This window comes from Anser brachyrhynchus (assembly GCF_964034855.1).
Source record: "Anser brachyrhynchus genome assembly, chromosome: 1".
NCBI lineage: Eukaryota > Metazoa > Chordata > Aves > Anseriformes > Anatidae > Anser > Anser brachyrhynchus.
Window position 1 is genome coordinate 132,286,046 of NC_137694.1, and position 11,876 is coordinate 132,297,921.

Below are 11,876 nucleotides of genomic sequence, written 5' to 3' on the forward strand. Positions count from 1 at the left end.
CAACATACACGTGAAATATCATCAAATCAACAAATGGTATTTGATTAAGTTAGCCTTTTGTGTTAGATATAATTCATGATGAGACATTTTTCTTCAAGTTACCTTAAGTATTAAAAGTTTGTAAGGTGTAAAGTCAAAATTCATAAATTTCTCCCTCAAATTCAATCACCAGAGCAATACCTCTTGAGCCATTTCTGCTTGAAGCTGCTTCTCTATTTCTTTCCTATATTCATGAAGTTTTGCTTCTAAAGATTCATACTTATAATGCTGGGGATAGGAGCCTGCAAACTGCTCATCAATCAGCTGAAGCTTCTCAGCTATAAAAAGAGCAACATATCCATCATAATTTAAAAATAAATCAGTCATCACAAATCCTACCAAAGACTGTGCGATTCTGTGTCTCTATGAAGTACCCCAGCGTACATAAGTATCACCTAAGACCCATGTGGTACAAAAGCTGTGGCAGCACAGAAATGCCATTTATCAGCTCTGTGCCACAAAACATATCTGTAAGAGGAGGCACTTACCTGTTCAGGCATGATTTGCGGCATATATATAGTCATTCATCCTCTTTGCATCCTCTAGAATTTTCTTTTGCGTGCAACTTCTACATTTTTGTATTACTAATAGCGTGCATATTATAATTCAAAAACTCCCACTCTATGCACAACAAACAGAAACACCATCATACACAAAAGCAATGCATGCAGTTATAATTTAGTTTTCCAGAACACATTTCAGCACTTAACATTTACAGTCCATCTAAGAAGTTATAGCTGTTAGCTAAACATCTAAGAAAACGTCTGTGTAATGAAAAAGAAAAATAAAATAGCAGGACTTCTGTCTTACTTTAAGCAACATTAGGAAAAAATGTAGAGCGATACAGGTATAACTTTTATTTATTATTACTTTAGGTTGCATTTGAATGAGCAATGAATTAATACCATTCATACAATTTATTCATCCATATCATTCACCGATATGAAAATATTTGGGGAGACTTTATTGCAAAGACTGTACTTACCAAGAGAGTCTCTGTAAGGAGGTGTTGAGGTTGTCTGAGTTTCTGTGTCATGACTTTCCTTACTTAGATGATGCTCTGTAAGTCCCATCAAAATCTGCATGAGAAAACCTTTCAAGATCCAATAGATTAGTTACTTCTCATTTCATAACAAAATTCAGTTTTCACGCCTGTAACTAATGAAGTAATTTTCACTACACACAGAAAACCTACCCAATTTACTGAAAGAACCCAGTGAATATTAAATAAAAATCAATACTAGTTAACTATTGATTTTTATTATAAGCACTCCATCTTATTCTGCAAAAGGTGTGCTTTTACAACTTTTCCTTTGTTCTCTTTATCTCTTTGACTTCCATGGTCATTTGAGAGAGCAGGTTATTATTACTGTAATTATAATGACATTAGGGAACAGTGGTTTCTGAAAACCAAGTTACTTCAGGCTACTTAATATAGATAGGTTTCATCGTGCAGACATAAGAATTATTTCTTACATTAAGAAAACGGAAAGCCTACTAAATCTTCAGCTAGTGTTTGTAGTACATGTAATCTAATACAGTCAGTTATAAACACAAATCAAAATTTGAGCTTGTCAGCGTTTCCACAAAACATTACCTCTAGTATTTGGTGTACTACAGGTTTCAAAATATTAAATCCATACTACTCCACATCAACACATACTCAAGGAATCTGAATATCTACTTCTCACATCTTAATAAAAATGAAGGTGACATAATTATCAGTGTGCATCATGTATAAATATCTTGTACCTTTATTTTCCTTCTGAGTTCCCAAAGTCTGTAAGAAATAAAAGACAGCCTTTTAGCCAGGCTCCTTCACCACAACTGTAATTTTAGCTTATCTTCAGAATCAAAATAACTTACCAGTGATTTGTAAAAATTGGATTTCGGATTGATTCTCATTAATTGAAGAAGATCTTGCACAGGCAACAGCTTTTAGGGAAAAAACAAACAAACAAAAACATAAATTTGAAAAGGTTAACTACTTTAAAAAAATACTTCAAATATGTAATAGCCACCATTTTACAGTTGTAAAATGTTTTAGATTTGAAAAAGATCAAAATAAATTATCACCTTGCAAAACTATTTTCAAACACTTAACTGTTCTAGAGCTCCATTTGCTTATCTGTTACCTAAGAGACACAGCAGTCAATGCGTAGTTTCATGACCACCTGAAGCTGTGAAAAGAGAGGGCTTTGTTTCCTCCCATACCTGGATGCACGCTCTCTGTACGTTCCTTGCCTCTATTTTGTTTTATCATATAAATCAGATGAGCTCGCTAACCGAAATGACAACTAGCTACTCACCAGCTCAAAAAATTCATTTTTGGTTAGAAAAAATTCATCACATTATCACATACTCATAGAGGAGAAACAAATACAGGGCAAGGACCGCCCTTTTCATGCAGAACTTGTATTTAGGAACAGTTTAAACCGATCACGAACCACACTTTCAGAGAACTGAATGGCCAAAAAGAGGCTAGCTTTAATCAGGATCAGCTCCCCAAGTGGCCTGTCACGTGGCTCTGCAAATTGTCACACCAAACAGAATCACACGATCACACCACAGCTTTGGTGGAGCGAGCTGAGGTTAAGAGGCTGGCACTATGTCTTTCCTGTACGATGTCTTATTGTGAGTCTTCATGTAAATAGACCTGAATATTGAAGTCTTTTATGGAGAGGATTTGAAGCTGTACTTGCATCTGTATTTCACTGTCACTAAAGTGGATTTTTTCAATTCTGTTGGAATATAACAAGCCCCCAGAAAACAAAACTCCTAGAAATCTTAAGAGATTGCTGAACTTACCTTCTTCTTCTCTAATCCACTTTCCGGAAAGAAAACAGAAAGTGAATACTCATAGCCACATCTCTGCAGATGATCCGCCACCAAACTGTTGGAAGCCGTGATCAAAAGTGAACTGTCATCACTTGTAACAGTCTGTGGCTGAAGTTCTCCACTTAAAATTGGGTGCATCAGTTCATGGATTAGCTGTTTTCGGAGCTGTGTCTGACACAGAAAAGAAACAACAGAGTTAGTAACAGGCAACCTGAGACTGTAATGAGAGCTTTATTTTTCAAAAACCGTGGGGATTTCATTCTACCTTTACATGTTGTATTACAACCCACACACCAGAATTGGGCAGCCTAACATTGGCAGAATTTATAAGAGAGTGCTTTTCTTCAGAATACTCAATTGCACGACAGTGATCTTTGACTTTCCCTTAAGACGTATTGGGTGTAGGACTGAGAATTATTGTTCTCAGTCAAAAATTTCACATAAACTCCACTCCAGTACTCCAAACTTCAATGTTAGATCACTTTTTTTTTTTTCTTCTATCACTCTTAAACAAAGCCCATCTGATGTGGCTTCAGCTTCACACGTACTTGGAAAACTCACTAGTCCTCTTCTGAGTCCTATATCAAAAAGCTGTTGATCCCACCCCAACAGCAGACGGGAAAATAATGGGAAATTCAATGTCTTTAGAATTAATTATTTTGTAGGGAAGCAAAAGGGTACTAATCAAAAAAAAAAAGCCTACAGGCACTAATAATAAATTAAATTGTATTTATTATAATTTGTTTTTGTTATATTAATTACAACAGAGAAAAAAGGCAAGCTGAGATCAGAAAGTCTCCCCACTGTAAGAGGAAGAAATAATCATTTTCACTATGCAATTATAGAAGTTGCTTAGGGCATACTACCAAATCATGAGAGAAATAGCATTTTAAGCTTTCAACAGCACTATGCAACAGTGACAAAGTTTCTAAAGCTGATTAAAAAGATAGTATGGTACCAAATGGGATGAAATACTAAATGCTTACCAAAACTAGATCATATCGGACTACCCTGATATTTAAGCATGGCTTTCTGCGGAAATGAAACTGATAATAGAGAGAAATGAAGAAAACTGACAAAATCGTTTCCCTTAATTTCTGAACTTGTCCAGTTTCAACAAACTTTGACACAGATGAGGTCCCAAAAACAACTGAGCCCAGCAACCTCTTGCACATCTTGTGAAGAAACGCAGGGGAAAAACACAGGGCTATATCCCTGTCCCTACTAAGGGAAAGAAAGGCAAAAATCACTTGTTATACTATCATTATTCTTTCTGACAAGAAACACTTGGCCATTCAGCACACCTGTAGCTTCAGATACAGCCTGCCTCTTACCAGCAGAGGTAGTCAGAAAAGACCATGGGAAAGCTGAGAGTATTCTTGTTGGAAGTGTGTTTGCAGGAATCTGTAAGATACCCAGCTACACTAGTTCTTCAGCTCAGAGAAGCTACAAAATCTAAGACGGATAATCTTCTAGACAAGGAAAACTAAAGTGGGTAAATGGACTTAGATAGCATGTCACTATTAGTTAAGTCAAACAAGATGGGAAATGGTCCAATCGTTGCAAGCTTATTATAGAAACCACTGAGGGAGAAAACAAGTTGTCTTGAACAGGAAATTCTTAGCCTTGAGATTATCGGTCGTATTCTTGAAATATACAACTTGATTATTGTTTTTTTAAACTGTAATGAATTTAACACAAAAAGAAGGAGCTAAAAACATAAATGATGACATAACGCTGGGAATAAAAAGTACACCAAGATCATTATGTCATAAAAAAATATATTCAGATGTTTAAACACCAGCAAAACTGAAACTGCATGAAATACAAAATTTCAACATTTAAGGCTTTATACAGATTTCTGCTACAGGACTGCTTGGAGAAAGCAAGAAGTGGATGTGTCATTCAAACAATGACTAGCAGTACAGTTGTAACATGCCTCAAGAAAAGATACATGCAGCCTTCCAAAGAAAGACGAAAGAATTCATGAAGAGCTACTTAAACTTAAGGATACTTTCAGTACAAGAAAAAGAGGCAGACCAACTGCAAATAGGCCGCAAATCAGAACTAAGTGTCACTCTTGAACACAACCATCCTCCGAGACACCCTCCTGAGCAAGTCCATACTGGAAGACATGTTCCTGAACAAGTAGACAAGAGGAAAATAGCTCGACTAGTTTTAAATAGCTTGGGACTACAGAACTGGAAGAAAATTAAGAGAATACTTCATGCAGTGTGCTTGCTTACAGCAGTAAATAGACAAATCCTGTGATGCAAGGAGTCCTTTCCGATCCTGTTTTCCCATTTACTCCTCTCCTCCCTGCCTGACACTCTCTCCAGCACGGTACTTTTAAAGACCTGCTCTGGGCCACTAACCTTCCTGACAGAGCCTGAGACTACCGAAAGGCGCTTGTGTTCAGGAAGCACGCGTTTCTGGCAAAAAGCAAGCACAAACTGTTACGAACTATGCCATAGCACCAGCACCGTGCGTGGGGCGAAGGGCGAGGCCGTTTGCTCCGCGCGGGTTTCGCTGGTGGCAGCGGGATCAGGCGCACCTTGAGCGTGTCCAGCACCCCTCGCTTCTTAAAAGCCTGGTACAGCCTTTTGCGGAGCTCATCCTGCGACAGCGCCTCCCTGCCGGCCGCAGCCATCCCGAAACCAAAAAGAAACCCCCCAAAAATAAAGAACTCAACAACCCCCCCCAAAAAGAGCCGTTACCGGCGGCAGGCACCCCGCCTCCCCGGCATGGCGTCACGGCGGCGCCGGATGCGAGCCGAGCCCTTCCGGGCGGCTGCTGGGAGCCTTGGGGAGCCGTTAGGGCCGGTGAGGCCGGTAAGGAGGTGAGGGGACCCGGGGTGGGTTGGGGTTGAGGTTGGGGGGCGGTGGGGATGGGGTCGGGGTCGTCTTCGTGAGGTGGCTGCGGCCCCCAGGGGCGTTGGGCGCGGCCCGCGCTGTGGGGCCTGCGTCAGGTCCCTGCCTTCCCCCCCGAGGTGCCCCGCTGTGGAGAATGTCCGGCAGCTTCTACTTCGTGATAGTCGGCCACCACGACAACCCCGTCTTCGAGATGGAGTTCCTGCCTCCCGGGAAAGCAGAGTCCAAGGTGCGTGTTTCCCCCGTCGCGTTGTTCTCCCCCCCTTTAATAATTTGAGCGACCCGCTGCCGAAGGCGTTGCTGGCGTCCAGGGCTTGCTTCTGGTACAGAAACGTTGTGGCAGGGAGCAGAACTCTGCAGCACTTAAATCTCCTAAAAAATCTTTGCCAGACTGTAGTAGTTCTGCATAAAACGCTGTTTCCTTAAATATTTGGTGCTGTGTTGTGGGGGATATATATGCCAGTCATGCTTCAGTCATTGCTGGTAGCGTGTGCTGCTTTTGTAACACCAGGTCATTATACACTGCTCTTTAGCGTCACTATTTTAAGGTATCTGTTTACAATGATAAGGTGAAGGAAGGAACTAGTGTGAAAGCTCCATCAGTTCTTTATTTTTTGTGGAATAAATCCATATTTTTAAAACCACCTTCAGTACTCATGCCTGCTTTAGGTGGGGAAGGTTTAAAACTTGTGGTGATAAATACGCTTGAGAATATGAGAAATATAAGACTACTCAATATATGATGTTTCCAGCGGGGAAAAAAACAAATCTATTCTTTCTGATACTATATCAAAGAAAAAGGCAGACTTCATAACAAAAGTGCATGCATTTGTGCACGCATACCAAGAAATGAAAGTATACGCTGTCACTGGTGTCATTTGTAATTTGTATTAGCATATCACAAAAGATCATAAATAAGACTATTCAGACTAGATTTAGCAAGTGTGACGATGTCAGAAAGTGGAAATACTTGTCTGACTAAGGTTGTAGTACTAAACTTTCTCCTAAGAGAGAATCTAAACTTGATGGGCACTGAAGAAAAACAAGGCAACATTGATGTGTTTTGGCAACTATTGCTCCGATTTCTGAGACACGTCGTTTAAGGGTGAATTAAGGGCATGTACACGTAAGTCAGCACAAGCTTTTGCCCCTTAAACTTCACTACTTAGTCTCGGTCTCAGCGTGGAAGTGGTGAAGCTGTTAATGCACTGAGCCAAGCTTGACTTGGGCTGGGGGGAAGCAGCTTACTGAGAGGTGTGAGGTTGGTTTTAACAGCATCCCAGTATTATAAGAAACAGTGCAAGGCTACTTATGTAAGAGCTTACAGAATTATTTAGTCCTATGTTTCTTCTTAGCAGATGTCCTTCAGGGTTCTGGGTAGTAAACAACTAAACGACTGTTTCCTGTCACAGCTCTTGTAGTGTTAGGGTCAAATACTCTGGTTACTCTGTGAAGGCCGTTTATGTTTATTATAGGAAGAGTTGCGATTTATATCTGCAAGCATATATTTAATACCAGTTGCAGCATGTTTTTCCCTACTAGGCTCTTAGGATAAAGAACCCCCCAAACAATAAAGCAAAATCCAGTGTTTCTAGGCAAGTATCCTGGAGAGAAAAAAAAGGAATCAAAAAGAATCTTTAGTGATAACGTTATCAGTATATCTGTCTTCTGTATATCTCTGCTTCCCACTCTGTCTTCAGACTATTTCTGTGATGACCTCTGTATTATGCCCTTTCTCTTCCTTGAAACCAAGTATCATGACAGTATGTACCGGTTTCATTTAATTACAGGATTAATTAATACGTGGCAGAAAAGAAGGATATATAGAACTTTATATATCTTGAGCACTAGTTTACAAGCTTGAGCAAATTTTTATATTTAACTCCCTTTATTGAATTACTTACTAATTCTCTGTCTTCTGGAAATGTACTAGGATGATCATCGCCATCTCAACCAGTTCATTGCCCATGCTGCTCTTGACCTAGTAGATGAGAACATGTGGCTTTCTAACAACATGTACCTGAAGACTGTGGACAAATTTAACGAATGGTTTGTTTCTGCTTTTGTCACGGCTGGACATATCCTTTACTCTTCTCTTTGTATTTTTTGAGCCTCTTGTCAGAAAGTGATAAATAGTTGAAATGCTGCTGTAGCAGATTTCTCTGGCTATTCACCACCATTATTGTTAGAGTTCCCATCTTCAGGATGAAGTAAGTTGGGAGGCACAGTAGTTCTTTAAGATTGGAACTAACTGCAAAGATGGATTTTTCCTTTTGGAGAACCTGAAATAGCCTAAAGAAATGTGGATTTCACAGAGAGTAGAGGAAAAAGGTGTGAGAGGAATAATATGATGCGGTCTGAGCAAGCATACATGATTCTCTGCGTACGTTCCTTAGTGTTAAAGAGGAGAAGCAGGGATAAACATACTTGAAAAAACACATCTTCAAAATACAGTGTCAAGGCTTGATTGTAGGTGTAGATAGTCTTTAAGAGTGCGTATTGTGAAACATCTGTTACACATAGCAAGTAGCACTCATTTAATTTCAGGGATGTATGGGAAAGGTACTGAGAATATCATTAATATTCAGAATTGTCTAGTTTTAAAAATAATTATCTTGAATAGAGAGGTGATAGGGAAATTTAAAAATATAAATGGAAACATAATGCTTTCTAAATTTCAGTGCTTCATTTAATTCTTTAAATGCTTGCTCCTATAGAGTCTCCTCTATTTTGTGGTGGAGTCACCGTCCCTAGTGGTGTTTAAGGAAAGGTTGGACTTGGTGCTTGGTTTAGTGGGTGACATTGGTGGTAGGGGGATGGTTGGACCAGATGATCTTGGAGGTCTCTTCCAACCTTAATGATTCCATGTACAGCTAAGTATTTTAGATATATGCAGAATTAGGTTTAAGTGCTTATTTCAGAATATGCTGTATATTGTCTCTTTTATTTGTAAAAGTTTATTTGTAAAAGTCCTTAATTGTTTTACATATGAGATTTATAATGCTTCATGATGTAAGACAAGAAGATGGAATTAAGAACTTCTTTAATGATGTATATGAGTTGTATATAAAGGTAAGAACCCACTTCTTACAATCGCATGGCAATACTTTTAAATATGGCCTGCTGTTCATGCTCAGGCATCCCTATATAATTATATTTTCTTATGGTGGACCTCTGTAAGGGGAGAAGCACCCATGCTGTCCCCAGTGGTAACATGTGACATGAAGGCTGCATTTTCTATTAAACAGAAAAGATGTTTCTAAACTGTTATAGGTCGTGCTCCTTCCAAATTTCTTTTTTTATTTTAATCCAGCAATTTGGGGCAGTGTTGTGTCATTAATGTGATAATGACAGCAAAGGGCTGTCACAGAAGTCTGGTCAAGGTGCTTCTCTCCTCACAAGTCACCCATGTTGCCACAGCCTGGTGCTGTTTCCACTAGATGGGGCAGTTGTGAGCCTTGATGGCCAGCCCAGCCTCTTACAGCTACTCGAATGATGCCAATTTCTGAAACAAATTTCCATCAGCATCATGATGGATTTGTTCTTAGGAGCTCTTACTATGAGATGGCCTTGAAAATATATGACTACTTAGGAGATCTTTGCTTTTAAATGGCCCTACTTAAGCTGAAAGCTATTAGTAGTTTTCATTTCAAATAACATTTTCCAGTTCTGGACATTGTGCTTATGAGCTTTTCTTCTTTCCTCAGTTTGCAATGAATCCATTTTATGAACTCAATTCACCTATTCGATCCAGTGCTTTCGAAAGGAAAGTGCAGTTCCTTGGGAAGAAACACCTTTTAAGCTGAAAAAATAGCTTTCCTGAGTGAGTGCTTTTTCGTACTTTCCTGATTTGAGCTGTAGTTCTTCTGGTTAGCTCCCAGCATGTTTGATACTCACCTTTCTGAAGACTGACAAATTGGATGCTGAAGAAGCTTTTTTTGCTGATACAGATAAAACAGCCAGCTGCTCTGGTTAAAAATGTATCTTTAGAAGTTTTCATTCTGTCTTAGGAAAACTAAGTTTTAAAATGTCTGGGCTGAATAGGTACAAAGAGAGACATAGGTGTCAATGCATGTGCAAAAGATAAGCCTCTTACACAGGGTGGGAAGAGATCAGATCTAAACTTTAGATATCTCTAGTCATTTGATTTAATATGAGCAAAAAGGATTTTTGGATTGTTTGGCCAAAGTGGTTGAGTTTTACTATAAACCTTTCTACTTAGAGTCCTTTGCTAGAGAACTCACTGCAGACTAACCAGACTAACCTTACTGTTCACGGTATTAAATAAGGTCTATATTAATATTGCAATGTGTAATATATTTATTATGAAGTGCTAAATAAAAAGGATCCATCAGCAAAGCTTTGTCTTCGGTATTTCAGCAATTTTAAAGTAAAAACTTGCACGTTTTAAAGCTTAAAATTGCAAATTTATCAGATGTTTCATGCAATATGTGTCTAGCTGCAGTGTTGCATCAATGAAGTTATTAAAGTAGATCAAAACAGCTCTCTCTGCCCTGACTTTAAATCTAATTCATACATGGGGGGGGAACAACACGACTAAATTTACGCATTCAAACCCACGTTATTTCCATTATCTTTGCAAGTGCTGAAATATTCTTTTTGAAAATATATTTAGACTAGGATCTTTGAACCATGGGACTCGATTTGATGAGGGTTTCAGAAAGGCAGTGTTTGGCCTGTCTGGCTACGGTCACATTGTAAGATGTAGTTAGGTGGTCTTCTGCAAAACTTACCCTAGTTACAAAATAGTCATTTTTAAATGGGTCATCTAGCATACATGTACGTAATATCTTTGTTGATTTCACCATCTTTTACATAGTCTGTTTCTTTATGCAGCAAATCTATATAAACTATCTTCTTGGACTTTTTTTAATGTTTAAAATGGGATTTCCAAAGGAAGTGGCATGCCGTTCTAAAAAGCACATTTTATATAGTTTGTATAATTAAGGGGACCACGTGTATAGGTGCTTTAAATGTACAACCAATCGTTATTTCTTTGTAATCTACGTTTACTGCTAAAGTGTCATTGTAAAATATTCCATGAGAAAAGCAACACTATGCTATATATACTTTCTGATATTTACCTTAAATAAAGTGTGGAATAATGCAGTATGGATGCCTGTTGACTGTACTGGAACTGATTTCAGAGAAAAGTAGATGATCGCGATAAGGCTTACCTTTACTGGTAGGGTGGCAAGTGAAGATGGGAATACTTGTCTGCAGTAGTATTTTCTAAAAACTGCATCATACAGCATTTTGAGAATCAAACTGATTCTCTTTAGGTACACATGAAATCAATAGAAACACACGATAAAGCATTTTTATCTGCACAGTAGGTTGCTGTTAGGCTGTCTCCTCCACAGTAACACGATGGTTGGGGAAAATACAAGCAGTTCAGGTCCACTGAGGAAATACGTATGTTAAATAATCGTGCACATGACAAAAAAGAAAACTTAGGGCAAAGGATTAGTACTAAAAGTTTCCACTCCTTTTAAAAAGGGTGGGTTTTGATCATTGTACTGTCTCCTGCCAGCACACAGTAAAAAGGAATCCAGGAACTATAAATGGGAAAGGCAGTCTCATCAGTCCAGTTGGACTTGATGAAAACTGGTATGGGCCAAAGGAAAGGGAACTAATTCTTCCCATTGATCATTACAGGGTTTGTGGAGAGGAACATTGTTTCTGGACAGAAGCTCAAAGAACCTTTGTTAGGCAGCTGTAATTTCCTGTGCACTGAGTACCTTTGTGTTGCAACTTCTGCAATAAGCTGAGAGATTTCTAGCTGCCACTTCCAGATAGAGTTAGCTTATGTTCAGGTATGGTCACAAATCTGCTCTAGGTCTGAAAGATGGAGTTTTAGCATGGATGAGGCAATGATTATGTCCAACAATATGAAGGTCAGGGGACAAGGCAGGAGAGATCTCCTTTGTGTTATGTTTGAACCCAGTCTCAGCAGCTTGGGAATACAACTTCAAGTGAAGTCAATTGTAGGATGAGAAAGCAGCAAATAACCTGTATCAAAAACATTCTGCAAGTCAAAGGGACTGGCACTATCTTACACGGTCAAAAAATTAAGCACAAGGAAATATGAACAACAGCACAGGCTAA

General features: G+C 38.8%; 2 protein-coding genes across 8 annotated transcripts in view; one reads left to right on the forward strand and one right to left on the reverse strand.

The window, feature by feature from the left end:
* Nucleotides 1–5,719, reverse strand: part of OFD1 (OFD1 centriole and centriolar satellite protein) — a gene marked incomplete at its 5' end in the record, with an annotated part of 30,397 nt that extends 24,678 nt beyond the window's left edge. Inside the window, 7 exons of one of the 6 annotated variants that reach the window (XM_080554263.1) lie at nt 181–317; nt 1,025–1,132; nt 1,792–1,819; nt 1,906–1,974; nt 2,848–3,048; nt 5,253–5,309; nt 5,432–5,543. In XM_080554263.1, coding sequence (XP_080410389.1) covers nt 181–317; nt 1,025–1,132; nt 1,792–1,819; nt 1,906–1,974; nt 2,848–3,048; nt 5,253–5,309; nt 5,432–5,527 — 696 coding nt within the window. Of the gene's footprint in view, nt 1–180; nt 318–1,024; nt 1,133–1,791; nt 1,820–1,905; nt 1,975–2,847; nt 3,049–5,123; nt 5,310–5,341; nt 5,566–5,594 lie in introns of those variants that run through there. The other 5 variants (XM_080554266.1, XM_080554265.1, XM_080554264.1 and 2 more) reach the window with 5 other exon arrangements.
* TRAPPC2 (trafficking protein particle complex subunit 2) lies at nt 5,579–10,880 on the forward strand. 2 transcript variants are annotated; one of them, XM_080554701.1, is made up of 5 exons: nt 5,579–5,708; nt 5,867–5,976; nt 7,681–7,823; nt 8,732–8,819; nt 9,455–10,880. In XM_080554701.1, the coding sequence occupies exons 2-5, from the start codon at nt 5,884–5,886 to the stop codon at nt 9,551–9,553; spliced, it is 423 nt and encodes a 140-aa protein (XP_080410827.1). In that variant the 5' UTR covers nt 5,579–5,708; nt 5,867–5,883; the 3' UTR covers nt 9,554–10,880. The 2 variants fall into 2 exon arrangements, with proteins under 2 accessions (XP_080410827.1, XP_080410826.1); XM_080554700.1 differs by having other exon boundaries at nt 5,606–5,716.
* Nucleotides 10,881–11,876: the final 996 nt, after the last annotated feature.